Consider the following 20,368-nt stretch of genomic DNA (forward strand, 5'->3'; position numbering starts at 1 on the left):
GGCAGAGCAAGGGTGTCACCTCCGCTCCGGGCCCCATCAGGCTCCCAAACCCCAGCCCTGAACTCCCTGCCAGAGGGATTAGTGGGACCTAGGGCTGAGGTCCCAGTTAAGGTGAATGGGTGTGAATGTCGCGCTATTCTGGATAGCAGATCCCAAGTCACCGTTCTGTTTGAGTCTTTTTATAGGGAACATTTCAGGCACTTGCCATTGCACCCTTTCATGGGTCTGGGGCTCTGTGGACTGAGGCAGGACCCCTACCCCAATAGTGGTTATGTTTCCTTATGAATAAAGTTTCCCACGTCTGTGGCCAGGATAGAGAAAGAGGTATGCACGGTTGCACTGATATGCCCCGATTTGGGGTGGATGAAGGGCATCTCTCTTATCACTGGGATTAACTCCAGCATATTCTGGGTGTTGGCCCAGTACTGTAGGCAGCAGGTAGGCCCAAGCTATCAGAAACAGCTTAAAATGCATACCCTGTGCTCTGATGCCTATGCCAGGTGGGAACAGAGGGGTATGGGAACTAGCTCCCAGGCCCTGGGGACCTTAGACTTCTCTGGGGTTACCCCTCAGAGGATCCTCGGGAAAGGTCAGTGGGCTCTGCCCACAGTTTGTAAGTGGGAGCAGCAACCCCAGCAAGCAGGGCTGGTAGTGGCAGAGACCTACCCTGGGAGAGAGGCACCAGGGACTTCGAAGGTTCCAGAAGGGGTGTTTGAAACCCAAGGTCTGAACAAGAGTCCAGTTAAAGTTACTGTGGTCAACCCCACCATGGGGGATGTTGTGGTGCACCCGGGGCAGAAGGTGCCTACTGTAAGGGTAGCTGAAGTGGTAGGCTGGATGCTGCAAGGTGACTCCCCACTTGTCGGCTCCAAGATTTTTCTTTGGGGACTCCCCTGTGCCTGAGGCATGAAAGGCTTGGCTCCGAGAGAAACTCCAGAGCAGATCCAATGTTTTTTCCCTGCATGAGTGGGACATGGGGGAGGCTAAGGGTGTCGAGCATCAGATCTGCCTTAGCGACCCACATCCTTTCCTCGAGAGGTCTTGCCATATCCTATTAGCCAAGATGGAGGAGGTCAGGCACCACTTGCAAGAGTTGCTGGATCACAAGATTATCATGGAATCGACGAGCCCTTATGCCTCCCCCATAGTCCTTGTACCAAAAAGGAATGGGAGTCTGAGACTGTGCATTGACTACCGCACCTTAACGCACGCACTGTGATGGACCAGTACACAGTCCCGCGAGTACAGGAAGCCCTGGATTGTCTGGTGGGCAGCAAGGCATTTTCTGTACTTGACCTGCATAGTGGGTATTATCAGATTCCTCTGCAGGAAGCTGATAAAGAGAAAACAGCTTTCATTTGACGACGCAGCCCAGAGGGTCCGGAAACAGACCAAGCCCTGGTGCTGCACATGGCTGTCCAGGCCTCCAACCCCTAGCACAAGGCAAAGCTCCCACTACACACAGCAGTGCCTGTGGCCCTAAGCCAGGACGGCGGCAGCAGAGTCAGGCGGGCAAAAAACCCGGCAGGGACATAGCGTGACCTGGAGAACAAGAGGCAACCCTCCAGGACTGCGGAGTAGCAATAAGTTACCCTGGAGAGAGGGTCCCCACAGGGAAGCCCTCCCCCCACCCCCCAACCCCAATATATTATAGGGTTTACTGTTTTGTAAACTTATACATAGATTATATATATGTCCTTACCCTTAATGGTTTTGTTGTGATCATAAATCTGTATATAGTTAAGTAATTGATGGGCTGGATCTGACTCTATAGGAGAAGAAGGCCACTGGGCTGTTGTGTCCCTCCACAGCACACTGCCCTGCCAATAATTCCCTCAATTGGAGAGGGAAGTACAAACCCACGTACACCCAAGCTACATGTAAACAAGGACAAATAAAGGAAGCCAGGAATTTCTCTTCATAACTTTTTAGGATCTTCTCTCTCTCTGTCTGTGTACATATATGAATGTCTGTGTGATATGGTAGATGTGGCTAGTGGAATGAAAACTAGCAAACATATCAGGAGAACGGTTTTAATCCCAGGCTCACATCAGTCTCGGCACAGGCCAGTGTTTGGTGAGATGCCCGAGCATATAATGCCTTTCATCCAGCCGATTTTGTACTCTGAAGGAAAGAAATGATATTTTACCAATCAACCCCTTCTCTCTGTCGTCTGCTTCAAGGTATTTCTACCTGCAGCCTTGGATAGCGACCGGTTCATTGATCCACCCATCCTGTGAGTACGTGCTACACACAAAGTCCTAGAGTAGGGGTGTCAAACATACAGCCCATGGATACACTTGTACCCACCCGCCAGGGCTCCTAGAGAAGCTGGGGTGAGTGGGGGTGACGCGTGCCACTAAAATCTAGGGTAGAGCCCCACAGATGATATGTGCCTGTGTTTGTCCCCAGACGGCTGTGTTCCCAGGTGCGTATCCAGCCCACAAGGAGCCCCACGGTCCATGTGTGTCCTGGGGGGCAGAAGAATCTGCCAGCTCTGTTCTAGAGGGGTTGCCTGAAAAACATCTGCTCAAACTAGCTGGAGACTGGGGCTGCAGGCATTGCCTTGTCTCTAGCCTTCATGCCCTGAGCCCATGGTTATGACCCAGAACTTGTTTCTCTTCTGACAGTGCTCAGGCATCCTCTGTGTTATCCACCACACAAATCATCCATAGTGTCAGGCAGCAAAGACACTGATTTCTCCTTCTCTTTCTTCTCTCTCTTTCTGCATAGGATGGGGCTTTAGTTGAAAGCAAAAAGGAATCACACGGGGAAGAACAACAGTGGGCTTGGAAAGGGGCATCTGTTCCCCCTGTTCTAAACCTCTGCTCTAAAATCACCCCAGAAAGATGCCCACCCAAGGCAGATACAAGTTAGGGTAAAATACACATTACTCATTATTATTACAATGCCTAAAATCTCAGCCACTGAAGAGGCCTGTAGGGAAGATGGGTAGGTAGGTCAATTATGCAAATAGGAAACGCCATGGATTTCCATTTGGAAATTTCAAACAAAGGGTGGGGAAATAGCTGTCCACACCTCATTAAGGCTTGTTACATTATGTTCTGCTCCCCAAGCCTTGGTAAGGCTTATTACATAGCACATTATATCTAGTTAATGATCAATAGCCCACACTTTCTTAAAAGCATTACAACATTTGGCCCCACCATCCCTGCCTTGTTAAAGCTTGTTACAGTCTGTGTGACCACCCCCACCTCATTAAAAAACACTTGCTTCTGTTTAGGCACATCTCCTTAAAAGCACACAAGTATTTTGTCCCACCTTCCATGCCTCATTAAAGCTTATTACATTTTGTGCCAACATTCAGTCCATACCTCATTCAAAACTGCATAGCTGTCCAAACCTCATTAATAACTTGCACTACTCCAGACTGCCACTCAGGCCTTGTTAAAGCTTCTTACATTGCACACCATTATCCACACCTTGTTAAAAGAGGTTTACATTGTACTTAGCTGTCCTGAGAAGCCAGGTCTAAGGCAATCAATTCATAACAGAGCCTAATTAGCATGATTCAATGCCCTAGGGACCATGGGACTCAGAAAATGGGGAGAAAATTTCATAGACATTAGGGCTGGAAGGGACCTCAGAAGATCATTGAGTCCAGCTCCCTGCCCCAGGGGCAGGAAGTCAGCTGGGGTCATAGGATCCCAGCAAAATAGGCATCCAAATTTCTCTTGAAGGTGTTCAATGTAGGTGTTTGTACCACCTCCAATGGCAGGCTATTTCAGACCTTGGGGGCTCGGACAGTAAAGAAATTCTTCCTTATGTCCAGCCTGAAACGGTCTTGCAGTAGTTTATAACCATTCAACCTTGTCATCCCTTGGGGCACTCTGGTGAACAATTGTTCCCCCAGATCCTGGCGCGCACCCCTGATAAACTTATAGGTGGCCATCAGATCGCCCCTGAGCCTGCACTTTTCCAGGCTAAAAAGCCCCATGGCTCTCAGCCTGTAATCATAAGATCAGTTTTCCTGACCTCTGATCATGCGCGTGGCTCTCCTCTGGACTCTTTCAAGCTTCTCCACATCCTTTTTGAATTGTGAAGCCCAAAACTGGACGCAGTACTCCAGCTGCAGCCTCACCAAGGCCGAGTACAATGGGAGAATGACATCCCAGGATTTGCTTGAGAAGCATCTATGGATGCAAGCCAGCATTTTCGTCATTTAACTAGCCGCAGCATCACATTGAAGGCTCATGTTCATCTTGTGAGCCCCAAGTCCCTTTCATCTGTAGCGCTAGCCAGCATAGCACTGCCGAGCCTATAAGGATGCTGCAGGTTTTTCCTCCCAAGGTGGAGAACCTTGCATTTTTTCAGTGTTAAACACCATCAGGTTCTCGTCCGCCCATTTCTTGAGCCTGTCGAGGTCAGCCTGGATCACCCTCCTTCCTCAGGTGCGGATGCTTTACCCCAGAGTTTGGTATCATCAGCAAACTTGGCCAGTCCACTTCGGACTCCAATGTCCACATCATTAAGATGTCGAACAATATAGGTCTGTTGGCTGCAAATGTCCAACTGGGAGTCCTTAAAATTCTGGTTTATTAGGCAGATTGAAACACTGTAATGAAGTCAAATCATAAGCCTTGGGGCTGGTCCCCACACACACACACACACACACACACACACACACGCACACACGCAGTAGCGAGTTACAAGAGTCGGGTATACCTATCTCATAGGCGCTGGAGTCTACCGTCGATGGCCAGTTGAGGCTTCTTCCAGCGTGGTGTTATCCTCCAGAAGGGGGTCGCTGGCTGGTCCTTCTGGCTGGACAGGTCGGGTGCTGGTCAAGTTGGAGATCAAGAGGGCGCTGCTGAGGGTCACTTTGCACTGCTTTTTATCTGTCCTTGCCAGACTTTGGTGACTCCCCAGTTTTCAGGTTTGCCCAATCCAGGGGTCATTGACCCTCGTGGGACTTCCCCCTCGGTGGCTACTGGATGGCATCTGTCAGCCCCAGGGGTCGTCCGCATGTACGTGCAGGTTTGGGAGTCCGTTGATGAATTTTGAATAGGGCTCTGGGAGCAGTCGATCTGGAGATATTCAGCCCCAAAAGTTGGTCCCCGGCGTTGATTAACTCAGACCAGGGTTTCTAGCCCTTGAACAGTAAAGTTTAGAGAATTCCCGGCTGTTACATTGTCTCCTATTGATTTCTTCCCTTGATTGATCTGCGGTTTTCCTAGGTTTTAATTTCCGCCTGCTACAGTGTTACACATTCAATCACTGATTCACTCGCTCTTTCAGGGGCCCGCCTGATACAGGGAAACCGCAGTTTGATTCCTGCTCTTGTTAACATTGTTACAATGTATAACTTATTTCTGAAACTAAACACATTTAGTTAAAAGGTGAGGAGTATAAAATATAAGCTACAAGAGCAATGGCATGGCACACAAATAGATAAAAATATCAAAATACAAGGGGAGATACAAAATACACACATACAAACTTTAAAACACAATTCCTTATCTTATACTGAAAGAAAGAGGAAGGAAGAAAAGGTAGAAGAGAAAGATATCCAAAGAAGGGAGAGCAACTACAGGTGAGAGGAAAAGGGGGCTTTCTGCTACAGGGGACGGACAGAGCCTTGGGGAGCCCCACTGGTCACAGGGCACCACGATGATTGACTTCAATCACTCCCCACCCTCTGGGTCCAACCATGGAGCCAATTCCCCAGCCAGCGGATCGTGGTGGACCCAAAGCCGCAGTTGGCCAGTTTCGCCAAGAGGTGATCATGGGATACCAGATCGAAGGCTTTTTGAAGTCAAGATATATGACATCAATCTCTTCTCCCTTGTCCAGGTGATAGGTCACCTGGTCATAAAAGGAAATAAGATTGGTCAAGCAAGACCTACCTGCAACAAACCCCTGCTGGGTATCCCTCAGGATGTCGCCATCAGCCAGTCTGTTAAGAATGGCCTCTTTAATAATCTTTTCTAAGACCTTGCCCAGGATAGAGATCAGGCTGATGGGCCTGGAGTTTACCAGATCCACTTTCCTCCCTTTCTTGAAGATAGGGACCACACCACAGCACCAGGAGTTCTCAAAGACCCGTGCCAGGGTCTGAGCTATGATGCTTGCCAGCTCCTTGAGTACCCTGGGGTTTAGACTATCAGGGCCAGCTGACTAGAAGGTTGCGTGGTGGGCTCCTGCGTTGAGCCATCCACCTCACCACGCCCGACCACCTTCCAGGGTCCAAGTGCCTTCCTGGGGGTGCCTCATGTCTGGCCAAACCCCTTCCTGGAGCACACCCGGTAGCCTGGGGTAAAAACTGCCACCACCCAGGGCTGGGCTTTATTCTGGCTCTGTGCATCCTGGGAAACACAGACATAGTATCCCTCGAGGGTACTTGACGCACTTCAAGCACTTGGGGGTGCTTCTCTCAGTCAGAAGCACAAGTAGTGGTCTCCCTTAGTCAGCCGAACCAAGGGGACCCCAAGTCATAACCTAGACCCACCCCGATTAAGTCTCCCATGCTAGGTACAAAGGAGAACTTTATTGGTTACAAGGAGTAGGGTTGGACTAGGGTACAGGATAAAGCAGTATCAGAGAAATCCCACAGAGCAAACTGGCATGGCTGGGTAGCCTTTGATCACGCATCTGAGTTACTGCAAGCTATGTATCTAGTTAGATCTCAGGTAGCTTACTCACAAGGATCATGCAGAGGCAGGTGGAGATTCCCCCTGGAGGCAGGCAGTTCCTTGATCATGAGTTTTGAGAGAGAGAGAGAGAGAGAGAGAGAGAGCAAGTTTCAGGTGGTCCAGCTCTTCTCTGTCTCTGAGTCTTCCTCATGGCTGCTGCCCCCTCCTCCTCCTGGGCAGTCCTTAACTTATATAGCCCTTGTGACCTCATTTACCTGGTCCAATGGAGGCCAACACCTGTTGGCTGTCAGCCAACCAATTTGAAATGCATCACTAGTTTCTGGGCAGACTGGCAGTTCCTAGCTCCCCAGGGAACCCAAGCCCCTCACCTAGGTATGTGATGCCAGTCACGTGGGCAGAGGGAGCAGGTTCCCCCCTCCGTCAGGAATGTATCCAGCTTAGGTTACATAGGGTAAGGTGTGTACCCTCTGCAGGGCCCATGTTAACAAACTGTCACAGAGCAGAGTTTTTGGGGAGAAACAAGAGGTGGCCTTCTGCCACATTGCCGACGGCCAGTCAGTTAAGAATGGCCTCTTTAATAATCGTTTCTAAGACCTTCCTCAGGATAGAGGTCAAGCTGCTGAGCCTGTAGTTTGCCAGATCCACTTTCCTCCCTTTCGTGAAGATAGGCACCACACTGACCTTCTTCCAATCTTCGGGCACTTCACCAGAGTGCCAGAAGTTCTCAAAGATCTGTGCCAGGGACTGGGCTATGATGCGCGCCAGCTGCTTGTGTACCCTGGGGTGTAGGCTATCAGGGCCAGCTGACTTGAAGGTGTCCAGCCTCTTAAGGTGTTCCTTCACGAGGTCAGCAATGATGGAGAGCAGGGAATCTCCCTCACCTGGGCCTATTTCCAGCCAACATAGCCCCTTCCACCCATAAAGCTCCACTGATCTTCTCTCCCATCACTGATCCCAGGCCGTGACCCCCAGTCCCCACTCCTGAGACTGGTGCCAGGCTACGGGTGATGGGGTTGCCCACGGCTGACGCGTAGTGCTTGATGTTGGCACAGTCGCAGGTAAGGCCTAAGGCAGGTGCGCGGCTCTGCGGGGCTGGTTGGATCTTGACAGTGGAGTATTGGACGTTGTCAGGGTTGGTCTAGGGGGGGAAAAGCCACTGGGCATTAGGCTGGGGACTAGCACCAAGGGTCAGGCTGGCGGGGCTACAGCATGAGGAGCTGGGAGCCAGGACATTTGGGATCCCTCCCCAGCTCTGCTCTGAAGAGTGTCAGCTCTGGGAGAGGACTGGGAGAAGGAAAGAGCCTGACTACTGCTGCCAGACCTTCCCCCCCTGTCCCCCCAGCCCAAGCTCAAGCAGCAGAAGCCAGTGCTACCATGAGGTGGGGGGTGGACTGGGGCCAGTGCCTCGCAACCCTAGGTCCTGGATTAAACGTCTTTGCTGCCCTAGCAGCTCTGATATACCCTGCATGGAGCTGCGATCCCCTCTGCCCCCACCCCACCCCAGCTGGGACTGACATCACTCCAGCTGTGTTAGCGTCCAGTCCATCTGCTCGGGGAGGGAGAGGGGCCAGCTCATGTCTCCCCCACCTTCCACCCCATCCCTGGCACTGAGCTCACCCTAGTCCAGCCTGAAAGCTAAAAGGGCCCAATTGTGCTCCAACAGGGTGACATCGGGGCAGAGCTGGGGAGAGAACCCAGGTGTTTGGGCTCCCCGTTCTAACCCCCAAGTCCTCGCTCCCCTCCCAGAGCTGCACAGAGCCCATGCATCTGGGCTCCCAGCCCCCTGCTCTTACCCACCCCCTCACACCCCACTTCCCCTCCCAGAGCAGGGGTGGAGCCCAGGCGCCCAGGCTCCTGGGACATACCAGCGAGCTGCTCACCTTGGGGGCTGTCTTCATGGGCTGGCTGTAGATGGTGGCTGCCTTGCTGTTCCCTGTGGCTCTGCTGGGTAGGGGGGAAATGAGACAGGGACATGTTACTGGGGTAGGTGCAGGGGTGGAGAAGGGCCTTCACCACCCAGCCCTTAGGGAGCTATGGAGCATTGCAGTTCCCGCCCCGCCAGCGGAGCTGCACAGGAAGGAAGGCAGGCAGTGGGATTGTGGGGCTAGGGGAGACATCACAGCGTGGTCTGAGGTCTAAGGACCAAGGGCTGGAGGCATGGGGGAGTGGTGATCCAGGCCTGATTCAGGAGCACCGTCATGGACAGGGGGTGAGAGAATGGCAATGTTTTTTCACCTCCATCAAGGCACCCTCAACATACACTCACACACACACACAAAGAACACAGGCACCTGGAACACGTGCAAACACACACACGCACATCTGCATGTTTGGACACTCACAAAGAACCCAGGCATCTGGAACATGTGCCTGTGCACACGCATGCACACACAAAGAGAACGCAGGCATCCAAAACACACACACACCCCTTGAACCATGTCTCTCACACTCCGCCCCTGCCCAGGCATCCAAGACACACCCCGCAAAACCCAGGTGTCCCATACATCCCCACCACCCCGCACCCAGGCACCTGTAGTGCGTATATGCACACCCCACCTCCCCCAAAGCCCAGGTGCCTGACACATGTACGTATATACAAACCAGGCATCTGGGTCTCACACACACACACACAAACCCCAGGTGTCTGAGACACCTCCCCCGCCCCCCCAAAACACAATTCCCCTGAGCAGAGAGCACTAGCACACTACCTCCCCATCTGCGCTGTGGAAGATTCGGGGGGGTATCCATGTCCAGCTGCTCCTTGCCCAGCTCAGGGGCATCCTGGGGACCCGCATCAACTGGCTCGTACTGCTCTATGTTCTTGTACGTCAGCTCTGACATCGGGGCGTCCACCTGGGCCTGCGGCGGGGGAGAAGGGGAGGGTGACACAGCAGCCCAGGAAACCAGGAGTCTGAGCATCCAGCCCTGTGGCTCTACACCACCCTCATCCGGACACTGCAGAGCTCAGGAGAGACCCCAGGCGTCCAGGCTCTGTGCCCCCCGCATCCCAGGTCGGGGGAGACCCCAGGTGTCCGGGCTCTCTGTCCCCCAACTCTCACGCACTTTACCCCCTGCTCCCCTCCGAGATCAGGGGGAGACCCCAGGCGTCCAGGCCCCCAACCACTCCTGCTCCAACCTGTAGACACCCCTCCCCTCTCGGAGCTGGGAGACGGCTGCGGCCTTTCCCCTTCACTCACTGGGCTGTAGCGTCCTGCCATGGTGGCCTTGCTTTGCTTTCTCCCCCATTTCTTCCTGCACATAAAAAACAGACGACAAGTATTTGGCTAGGAACAAAACCCTCTAACACATGAGCTCGGTGGTATCACCCCAAATCCCACCCCTGGATTGAAAACATATGCTTGTTTTAATGAGTAGCATTCATTTCCTCCCTGTTATACAGGAAAAAAACTTGCAGTTGCTTCCAGGCAAAACACTACAGTAATTTGGCATGGAAAACCGGGAAGTGAACCTTCCAGGGGCTTTTTCACCCTATTTCGTCCTTGCCCAAAATGGTTTTGATGTTCCCAAATCTGCCTTTTGTGGCTGGAAAAAAAAAGCCCCCAACGGTGTTCCCTTCTAAACCAATCCTTTCTAGGCTTTCTCATCAGATTTCTTCCCTCCAGAAAATGGCCAAAGGCTTCTAGGATCCCAAAATCTGCTTGTTGCCCCAAGAGACCTCTAAAAATGCCCCTTTTGACCTATAACCTCAGCCCGTTTCCAGCTGGAAACAGGTGGGGTTGTCTCTGCACCAAGTGCATGCTGCAGAAACCCTCGTGCTTCAGCCTAGGAACCTCCTTACACCACTGAAGTGATGTAAAAAGGCCCCAAATTCACATAAAAACTGGGGCAGGGCAGAAAACGGGGCCAAAACAGCCCCATGCCCGCCCCCCCGGCTGTGGGGATCTTACTTATAAGCCACCAGAGGAGGGGTGGCTTGGCCCCAAACCCGTCACAGCAGCAGCTCGGCGCGGGCGGCCGCACCCCGCCCAGCACGACTGAGCGCGACCCTCGCCCCCGTCGCGCTCCCCGCACGGCGAGGCCGGCTCCCGCGCGTGCCGGCACGCAACCGGCGGCGGCGGCGGCGGCCGCGGCGGGACTACATCTCCCACGATGCACCGCGGGGCCGCGGCGCTGGAGCATTGTGGGAGGCGTAGTCCGGCCGCCGCCCGCCGCCCGCCGCCCGGGCAGGGCGCAGGCAGCCCCGCCGGTTCCCCGTCTGCCGCCTTTGCTCGGCACACACCCCAAACCTGATGCTGTTCCAGCTGGAAACAGGGGCTTTGGGGAAGGGGCAGATTCTCTTTCACTGAAAACCTTACTAGCCCTTGATGAGCCTTTAAATAGCAGTGCCCGGGGCTGGCAAGCCCCACGGAGACCACGGCAGAGCCTTTCAGCCTCCGTGCAGCCCCTCGTCACGCCCCCTTCAACCCCTTACAAGCTCACTGCAGCCCATCCCACGCCTTCAAACCCGTCTAAACCTGCGAAGCCCCTTCCCCAACCCCTTCCAGACCCCTTTAAAGGCTTTACAAACACATTTGACCCCCTTTGAACCCCATCTCAGCCCTCAAAAACCCGTTCAGCCCTTCCAGTCTTCAACCCCCTTTCACCCCCCCCCCCGCCCCCGTTAGCCCCTTAAAGCCCTTTAGCGCCCGCCCCGCGGCGAGCCTAGTTGAACCCTCTGCCTCCTGGCGTCCCAGCCACGGGGCGCGGTCACTGCGCACGTGCCTTTGCTGGCGACGGTGACGGAGCAGGACGGGACCCCCGCCCCGCACCGTGTAACACAAGTACCTGCAGGCCAGAGCCAGCCCCAGCCCCAGCAGAAGCAGCAGGAACACGGCACCGCTGATGCCGGCGGCCAAAGCGGAAACCAGCCCTTGGGAGGAGGCTGCAAGGGAGAAAGGAGGGTGCGGGAGGGCTGGCAAACCCCGGCTTTGCACCAGGGTAGGAGAGAAGGGAGACTCTCCCCCGGCGTGGGTGGGTGGGTGGTAGAGGGGGCTAGGACAGGTGGGTGGGCAGGGTGATTGCTCCCCTAGACGGGCACAGATGGGCACACTCAAGAGCAACTGAGATGGCCTGCTTAGCAGGGGACAGGGGTGTCTCAAGGCACATATTCCCACACCCACACCCCCGGTGTCTGGGACACACTGCCAGCCCAGCCCAGCCCATCCCACACATACAGACAGCACCCAGGCGTCCAGGGTACGCGCGCACGCACACACCCACACCCACACCCACTGACCCCAGGCACCCAGGTGGCTCTCAACCTCTGTAAGATGCAGCCAGAAAGATCCCCCTGCTCTCGCACTGGGCGCCCAGCTCAGGCACTTACCCCGAATGGTGATTCTGGAAGACTCTGTGGGCCCCACCTCGTTCTGCACCACACAGTGATATATCCCAGCATCCTTTGCTCCAACCTTCAGTATCTTCTGGGACCCCTTCCACTCCATGCTGTCCTTGTACCAGTTGTAGGTGACCACCTCGGGGAGGCTGCTGTTGAAATGGCAGGTTAAGATCAGATACTCCCCTTCACTCAGCTTGGATGGGGACGGAGGCGTGATGTTAACCCCCTTAGGGGCATCTGTAAGAGGCAGGAGAGAAGACAGCATTTAAAGGAGTCTAGAAGAGCTTGGTTTTGTGCCCTTCTCTGCTGTGTTGTGAGCACAGTTATTGGGCACTGTCCATTTATGTGTCCTGTGAATCCTTCAGTGGCACTCATCATGTTCTCTGCTGATACTATGGAGGTGGCTGGCCCCAGGGAGGAAGATGATTCCCCATAAGGCACTGAGCAGACACAGCCCAGCCCTCCACCCCTCTCCTCCCCTCGTTTCCCGCAGCCCTGGCACATGGGGCATCGAGGGAGAGATGGGGACATGGGGAACATTATAGAGCGGGCAGGATGGACACAGATTTGGGGGCACAGGGTGGGTGGAGGGGAGACATGGGACAGGGTGAGGGTCCAGGACAGAACCAGGCTGGGCCAGGGCAGGAGCAGGGGGCAGGAACTGCTCTCCAGAGTGCCCCAGTCAGAGCTAGGGCAGGTCTTGGTCAGAGCCGGGGCAAGCTTGAGGAGGTCATGAAAAGCCCCAGGTCAGTCAGGTAATGTCCCAGCAGCACTCACTGAATTCAGGGTTTACTGCCAAGAGCTCTGGAGTAGCCATAAGGCGGCTGCGGTGGGGACAAGGTAGGATAGGACCTCGAGCTGGGCTCAGGGGCTCCCAACACTCACAATGAACCGTGATGGATTTGTTGCCAGAGGAGACCAGGAACGCCCACCCGGGGCCGGAGACCCAGATGCTGCAAGTGTAGACACCTCCATGAGCAGTGCTGGTGTCGCTGATGTGCAAATTCTGCCCTCTTTCCTGCAGCCACTTGTCCCCATGCGTCCAGAAGTACCTGGCCACGGGGATCCGGGTGGCATCCAAGCAGCGCATGGTGACATAGTCATGTTCCTTCACCACTTGCTTTGCCCCCGGGAGAAAGATCTTCAAGTGCAGATTCCCTGGGGGTGAGCGGCCAAGACCGGGGTCAGGGCCTGGCATTGAAGCTGGGTTCAGAGCGAAGGAGCTTGGTTCCTTGACTCTGAGCCCCAGTGCTCTAACCCACCAACACCACTGCCTTCCCAGGTAACCCAGGTGTCCCAGGCCCCTCTGCACTCACCCCCACAGCCCCCAGAGTGGGAGAGAAACCAGGTGCCCAAGTTCCTGGGCTGAGGGAGACCTCATAGAAGAGCTCACCTAGTTGTAGGGGCTGGTTCTGTTCAGGGCTGCACTGGTCTCTGTGTCCATCCACCCGGCAGCTCAGCATCATGTTAGGACCCAGCTGGGATGGGGACACCTGCAGCGAGCTGTTCCCCATCCCAGCCGGGATCCTCTGGTCATCCCGTTTGTCCCAGACAGGGGATCCCTGGCAGTCAGGCTGCACGGAGCAGGAGAGGGACCCCTGTCCCCGTGGTGTCTTCAGGCTAGGACGGCATGGGTGGGCTGGGAGGAGAGATGCCCATGAGCCAGGCTGGGCCCTGGGGGGGATCCAGTCTCCAGAGCAACTCACAAGGGCCAGATGCATCCCAACTGTCCCAGACCATCCCATTAGCAGCACTGAATTCTGGGATAGTTGAGGAGGCCAGAGACGGGGCTGGTGGGCCGGAGGTAACAGAGCCAGCTCTGGGGCTGCCCTCCCCTCACAGATGCGGCCAGTGGGGCAGTTGGGACCTGCTTACCAGTCACACGGAGCTGCACGGCCCCAGGGCTGCACCACTCTTCATTCCCTTTCCCAGTGCAGACCTGGTAGGTACCCTGATCCCCTAGGCGCAGCCCCATGAGCTGCAGAGAGCAGTTGCCCGGGTGTTTGCTGAAGGACCAGGTCCGGTTTTTGAAGGCCGCATCAACATAAGCCTTGTCTGAGTGATAAGCAATAATGACTCTATTCTGCTTCCAGCACACAGCTCCAATGTCCTTCCCCAGAGGGATGTTGTAGCTGCACTCGAGGGTCACGCAGGAGCCCTCCTGCACATCCATGGGGTCTTTTGGGAGGGCCACAACCCAGTCCTTAAGGTCAGCACCTGGCAGGAAGCAGAGCAGCCAGAATGTGACACGGGGCAACCTCCCCCCAAGAGAGCCAGAAGCCCAAATCCCCTGGTCACCATCTCCTGGAGCCTAATTCTCATAGGAATTAGGTCTGGTGGAGAACCCTGGTATCCAGGTCCTGAGTTCAGGGGAGAACCCAAGTATCCTGGCCCAGGGCCCGGACAGAAAAGGGGCCTGAAAATGGTAATTTTTCCCCCGTTGTTTGATTATTATTATCATTATCCCTGGCAAAGGGAGATGATACTAAAAGTTCACCCGGGGCTGCCAGGAGTCTACATACGGTGCTGACCTAGGTCCAGGTCCAGGTCCAGGGGAGAACCCAGGTGTCCAGGCTCCCAGAGCCCCCCAGCTCTAACTCCCCCAGACCACAGAGGGAGAAGGAACCCAGGCCTCCGGGCACCCAACTCACCTCCCAGCAGGCCGAGGGGGGTCAGCAGGACCATGGCCACGTAGTTCCAGTGCCAGGAGGCCATCAGGGCAGGGGCAGCTGAAGTGAACAGGGTTCCAGCTGAGGGCACAAGATTTGGGGAAGGGGCTGGGACCTGGCCAGAGGCCCCCCCTCTCCCCGCCCCACGGTCCAGCACAGCACCCCCGAGTACCCCCCAGACCGGAGATATTGCAACATGTCTAATGTCCCCTAGTGGTCCCCGTTGGCCACTGCAGCCCCAGCTGGACTGATACCAACCTGGCACCCCCTGGGCGGCCCCATTGGCTACTGCACAGTGCCCTCTAGAGCCCCCCGCACCTTGCTCCCCCCAGCCCAGTGCCCCCTGGAGTCCCAAGGGGACACTGAAGATCTATGCAGGGGCCAGGGAGCAGCGCCATCCCCCAGGGCCCACCCCCTTGGCTGCCAGCCACAGCCCCGTCACCACTTCCACCTCTTTCCCTTGTGACAGCAAGATATTATCACCAGCCTCATGATATGGGCCCCACATCGGCATCCCCATCCCCCCACTGTGCTCAGAGCCTGCCTTTGGGCGGTGGCACTGGGGGTATGAGGAGGACCTGGGTTTCCAGGCTCCAAATCCTTCGCGCTACCCCAGACCTGGCTCCCCTCTGGAGAACCCGGGTGTCCGGGCTCCCTGCACCCCCGGCTCTGAACCCTCCGACCCCCCTTCCCTCCCATGGTAGAGAGAGATCCCAAGTGTCTGGAGCCCTGGGGGGTGGGGGGAGGGTTGTCTGGCACCCAGGTGGCCCCAATCCTGGCTGAGGGTCCTACCTGTCCTGGGTCTCAGGCTCCTGTCCCAGTCCAGGCGCTGGCTCCACCAGGCAGGGGGGTTCCAGGCAGAGGACCCCTCCCAGCTGCGCCCAGCACTGTGCACCCTGCACTGTGACTCGGGGCAGGAAAGGCTGCAATAGGCCACACCCCTGAGGTGGCAGCTGGGAGGGCCAGTGGTTAGAGCACACGCCCGGCCGCCTGGGTGCTCTGCAACTCTGGGAGGAGAGTGGGGGCTGGGAGCCCGGATGCCTGCGTTCTCTCCTGGCCCCATTACACACACACACACAACCTGCACCCCCGTACCAGAGCCAGTGAAAGGAAACAGGAGCCTGGAAGCCTCTAGCGACAACAGGCCTAACGAAGCAGCAGCCCTTAATTGGGTTTCAGCCTGGTGCATTGTGGTCTGTCAATAGTCTCCAGACACACACCTACAAGTAAAGCCCCAAAGCCAGACCCACCCTGGCTAGGTACACACATGCACGCATGGAGCCCAGGTGTCCGGGACACACACATGGATCTTGGTGTCCGGTGTGGACACACACTTGCATACATGGAACCCAGGTGTCTGAGATGGACACACACATATGGAACCCAGGCACCTGGGACACACACACACACACTTTTTCTCTACCCCCTTCGCACCCCTCCCCGGCAGGCCACTCGTTCCGCCATTCTCTCTCTCTCTTTCCTTCTGTTCTTTGTCCACTCCTTCCTCCCCCTGCCGCGCTCCCCCACCCCCCACACCAGTGCCACTCACTGCCAACACACATCCCCAACCCCAAGTCCTGCAGGTGCCCCTCACTCCTGACCCACAGCCCCCTGCCCCCGCCCAGCCCCGCTGGTGTCCCTCACTCCCAACCTGCAGCTGCCTGTCCTGTTAGCCCTAGTCGTGCCCCTCATTCCCAACCTGCAGCCCCCAGGGACCCCAAGACAAGCCCATGCCCCACCAAATGCCTCTTCTATACCCCCACGCTGACTTGAGGGGCTAAATCTACAGGGCCACGTCCACACTGGGGCAGTAGGAGAGGATAGTAGCCAGGGCTGCTCCTTGAAGAGCCCTGAGAGCACAGAATTATGGAAAACTAGTGACTAGTGACTCAGTGACTAGTGTTGTCCCGCAAGGCTCTGTTGTTGGACCTGTACTCTTTAATGTCTTCATATATGATCTGGACACTCATGTCAAAAGCAAACTGGCCAAGTTTGCTAATGACGCCAAAATTTGGGGAAGAGTCTCCACACTTGAGGATAGGCTGGTGATCCAGGCCAACCTCAATAGGCTTGCAAAGTGGGCAAATGAAAACCTGATGGCATTCAATACAGAGAAATGCAAGGTACTCCACCTCAGGAATAAAAACCTGCATCATACTTATAGACTCAGCAATGCTATGCTTGCTAGCACCATGACCAAAAGAGACTTGGGGGTCATGACTGACCACAAGATGAACATGAGCCACCAATGCAACACCACAGCTGGCAAAGTGAACAAAACTCTGGCTTGCATCTACTGATGCATCTCAAGCAAGATGTCAGCCTCCTGCTGTATTGGCCTCAGTGAGGCTGCAGCTGAAGTACTGCATTCAATTCTGGGCTCCACAATTTAGGAAGGATGTAGAGAAGCTTGAAAGAGGAGAGCCATGCACATGATCAGAGGGCATGAGAAGAGGCCTTATGAAGAGAGGCTGAGAGCTATGGGACTCTTCAGCCTGGAGAAGCACAGATCAGGGGTGACTTGCTAGCAGCCTATAAGTACACAAGGGGTGTGCATCAGGATCTGGGGGAACACCTGTTCACCAGGGCACCCCAGGAGATGGCAAGGTCCAATGGTCATAAACTCCTCCAAGAACATTTCAGGCTGGACATAAGGAAAAACTTCTTTACTGTTTGACCCCCCAAGTCCTGAAACAGACTGCCACCAGAGGTGGTGCAAGCACCTACTCTGGACACTTTCAAGAAGCATTTGGACATTTATCTTGCTGGGATCCTTTGACCCCAGCTGAGTTCTTGCCCATTGGGCGGGGGGCTGGACTCGATGATCTTCCGAGGTCCCTTCCAGCCCTAATGTCTATGAAATCAATGCAAATGAGGGTCAGAGGGGAGCTCAGGAGGTCTCATCTAGTCCAGCCCCCTGCTTCAAGCAAGACCAGCTCCAGCTACATCATCCCAGCCAAGGCTTCAGCTACCCAGGGCTCCAAAACCTCCAAGGATGGAGTTTCCATCACCTCTTTGGGTAGTGCCTTACTACCCTTGTCATTAAAGTTTCTCCTAATATCCAACCTCAACTTTCCTTGCTGCAGCTTGAGCCCATTGCTTTTTGTTCTGGCATCTGCCAGCACTGAGAATAGTCCAGCTCCATCCTCTTTGCAACCGCACTTGCAATTAATGGCTGCTATTACATCCCCCCTCAGTCTTCTCTCCTCCAGACTAAATAAGTGCATTTCTCACAGCCTCTCCTCACCCGTCCAGCTCCCCAGCCCCTGAACCTTCTTTCTTGCCCTCCGCTGGACTCTCTTCAATCCCACAGCTGGACACTGGAGTCCAGAAGGGCCTCACCAGTGCTGAAGTGAGGGGAAGAATCACTTCTGTGGATCTGCTGGCAATGCTCCTACCAGTGCAGCCCTGGGTGCCCTTAGCCTTCTTGTGCATGTGATGAAAATTGCCCTTTTTTGTGATTTCACCATGTTATGGTTTACATGTATGGGTTTTTTTGTGACTCGGAGAATAGGGGCTAGAAGGGACCTGCCAGAGGTTACAACTAGTTCAGCCCCCTTACCTAAGGCAAGATCAGCCCTGTACAAACCACGTTCTACCCAGATCCATTAGTTAGTAAATTTTAGTAAAAACACCATCGACCCTCACACAACAAAAGACATCACACCCAAGCCTGCCATAGGCAAAGCAGGGGGGTCAGGGCATCCAACATCCTGCTGCTATAATAACATATACTCATATTTAGAAGAGAACATTTTCAGTTCTAATTTGGAAATTAATTTTTTTCTTTTAACCTCAATTTCATACAAACGGAGAAGCCAGGAGGGAAAAAGAAGTGAAATTTTCCATTCTTGGAAGATCATCAAGTGTCAAAACAAAACAAAATCACTGCATTTCCCAATGGAAGAGAAATCCTACTTCCTGTGCCATTCCAGAGCTCACACCTGCACCAGTGCCCTGTGAAAGCCCCGTCACTGAAATGCCGAATTCACATCCCAATTCATTTATACTAAAGAGTTTGTAAAAATGTCCTTCCATTCTTGGTTTCTCTGTACGTAGCAGGCTCATCTTTCAGAGCCTGGGTTGAAACCCAGGCTTGAGATCCTGCTCTTTTGATTGGTGGAGCCCATCTACCAATCCTATATATATATTAGGTCCTATATATATATTATAGGGTTTATTGTTTTGTAACCTTGTACATAGATTATATATATGTCCTTATCCTTTAATGGTTTTGTTGTGATCATAAATCTGTATATAGTTAAGTAATTGATTGACTGGATCTGATTCTATAGGGGATGGAGGTGGCCACTGGGCTGTTGTGTCCCTCCACAGCACACTGCCCTGCCAATAATTCCCTCAATTGGAGAGGGAAGTACAAACCCATGTACACCCAGGCTACATTTTGGGGGCTTGTCCGGGATTTTATTGGCAGGAGCTTAATTTTGTGAAGTGCTCTATACCCCTATAGAGTCAAGCGAGGAGAAAACATGCCCCAGGCACCAGAAAGAGACGATGCCAGGGAACTCCCTGGAACCAGTGGGGTAACAGCCTCACCCAGGATCACCCAGGAATGGGTTGTGGCTATGCAGCAGGTCCTTAAGGAGGTGACCAGCTCCTCCAATGACTGGGCTGCATATAAAAGACTAAGAAACTTTTCTGGGAACCTCCCAGTCCCCACCGGAGAGGAGGGATTTGAATCCTGGGCTGCCCATGTACAAGAGACTCTCGTGACATGGCAAATACCAGACGAAGAAAAATGTCGTCATCTTTTGGATGTGCTGCGAGAACCGGCATTTGGGGTAATCAGGACAGCCAAGCTCCAGCAGCCCAGCATTACCACTCACCAGCGCCTCCAGACACTGCGAGATGTGTTCGGATGATCCACCCAGGCGGAGTGGCCTATTATGAACTGCTCAGCACTTTCCAGCGCAAGGGCGAGGCTGTTTCCTCATCGCTTCTTCGACTGGAACAGGTGCTACAGCGGGTGGTGGCCTGAGGAGCCCTCAGTGTGACTGAAGCCGACCGTACAAGGCTCCAGCAAGTACAAATAGGGGCCCACTATAGTCTACCCCTCGTTAGGGATCTCAGTTCGGCTGAACGTAAAAATAACCCTCCCAGGTTTGGCCAGCTTATAGAAGACGTACGGGAGGAGGAAGAAATCCTCCACTTGAGAGAAGTTACGTGGGCTCCAGAGGATGTTTCACCTCAATGGGGACCCATTAGCCGGCTCTTGGCGGTAACTCCCCAAGAGGAAGCCCCTCCAAGGACTAAGGAAGAGTCCCTGTCCCCAATACTAGCGGCTGCTGTCAGCAGGGCCCCTCCTGGGGTGCAAACCCGACCAAGCCTTCATGCTCCGGTCAGGCCCAGGGTAAGGAACCACTCTCAAAAACCAGGGTTCTGTTATAGGTGCAGGGACTACGGTCACTTGGCCCGAGGATGTACACAGCCGGAGAACCCAGACCTGGTATTCCAACGGTTGAAGACCCAGTGGGAGACGGGAAACAGGGAAGGGGCAGAGCAAGGGTGTCGCCTCCGCTCCGGGCCCCATCAGGCTCCCAAACCCCAGCCCTGAACTCCCTGCCAGAGGGATTAGTGGGACCTAGGGCTGAGGTCCCAGTTAAGGTGAATGGGTGTGAATGTCGCGCTATTCTGGATAGCAGATCCCAAGTCACCGTTCTGTTTGAGTCTTTTTATAGGGAACATTTCAGGCACTTGCCATTGCACCCTTTCATGGGTCTGGGGCT

At 54.5% G+C, this 20,368-nt stretch overlaps 1 protein-coding gene across 30 annotated transcripts in view; it reads right to left on the reverse strand.

The window, feature by feature from the left end:
- Positions 1 to 2,019: 2,019 nt before the first annotated feature.
- Positions 2,020 to 20,368, reverse strand: part of LOC132245805 (B-cell receptor CD22-like) — a 29,766-nt gene continuing 11,417 nt past the window's right edge. For 12 of the 30 annotated variants that reach the window (XR_009457534.1, XR_009457535.1, XR_009457544.1 and 9 more), the window contains 11 exons: positions 14,604 to 14,702; positions 13,828 to 14,169; positions 13,346 to 13,591; positions 12,838 to 13,110; positions 11,941 to 12,189; positions 11,400 to 11,496; positions 9,812 to 9,866; positions 9,323 to 9,473; positions 8,495 to 8,558; positions 6,664 to 7,752; positions 2,020 to 5,826 (listed from right to left, as the gene is read on the reverse strand). Coding sequence is in view for 6 of the 30 variants with exons in the window: in XM_059718795.1 (XP_059574778.1) it covers positions 8,509 to 8,558; positions 9,323 to 9,473; positions 9,812 to 9,866; positions 11,400 to 11,496; positions 11,941 to 12,189; positions 12,838 to 13,110; positions 13,346 to 13,591; positions 13,828 to 14,169; positions 14,604 to 14,702; positions 15,414 to 15,684 (1,833 nt within the window). In the remaining 24 variants the exon portion in view is untranslated. Of the gene's footprint in view, positions 5,827 to 6,488; positions 7,753 to 8,479; positions 8,559 to 9,322; positions 9,474 to 9,811; positions 9,867 to 11,399; positions 11,497 to 11,940; positions 12,190 to 12,837; positions 13,111 to 13,345; positions 13,592 to 13,827; positions 14,170 to 14,603; positions 14,703 to 15,413; positions 15,756 to 20,368 lie in introns of those variants that run through there. The other 18 variants (XR_009457522.1, XR_009457532.1, XR_009457531.1 and 15 more) reach the window with 18 other exon arrangements.

Source organism: Alligator mississippiensis, chromosome 15, assembly GCF_030867095.1.
Source record: "Alligator mississippiensis isolate rAllMis1 chromosome 15, rAllMis1, whole genome shotgun sequence".
Taxonomy (NCBI): domain Eukaryota; kingdom Metazoa; phylum Chordata; order Crocodylia; family Alligatoridae; genus Alligator; species Alligator mississippiensis.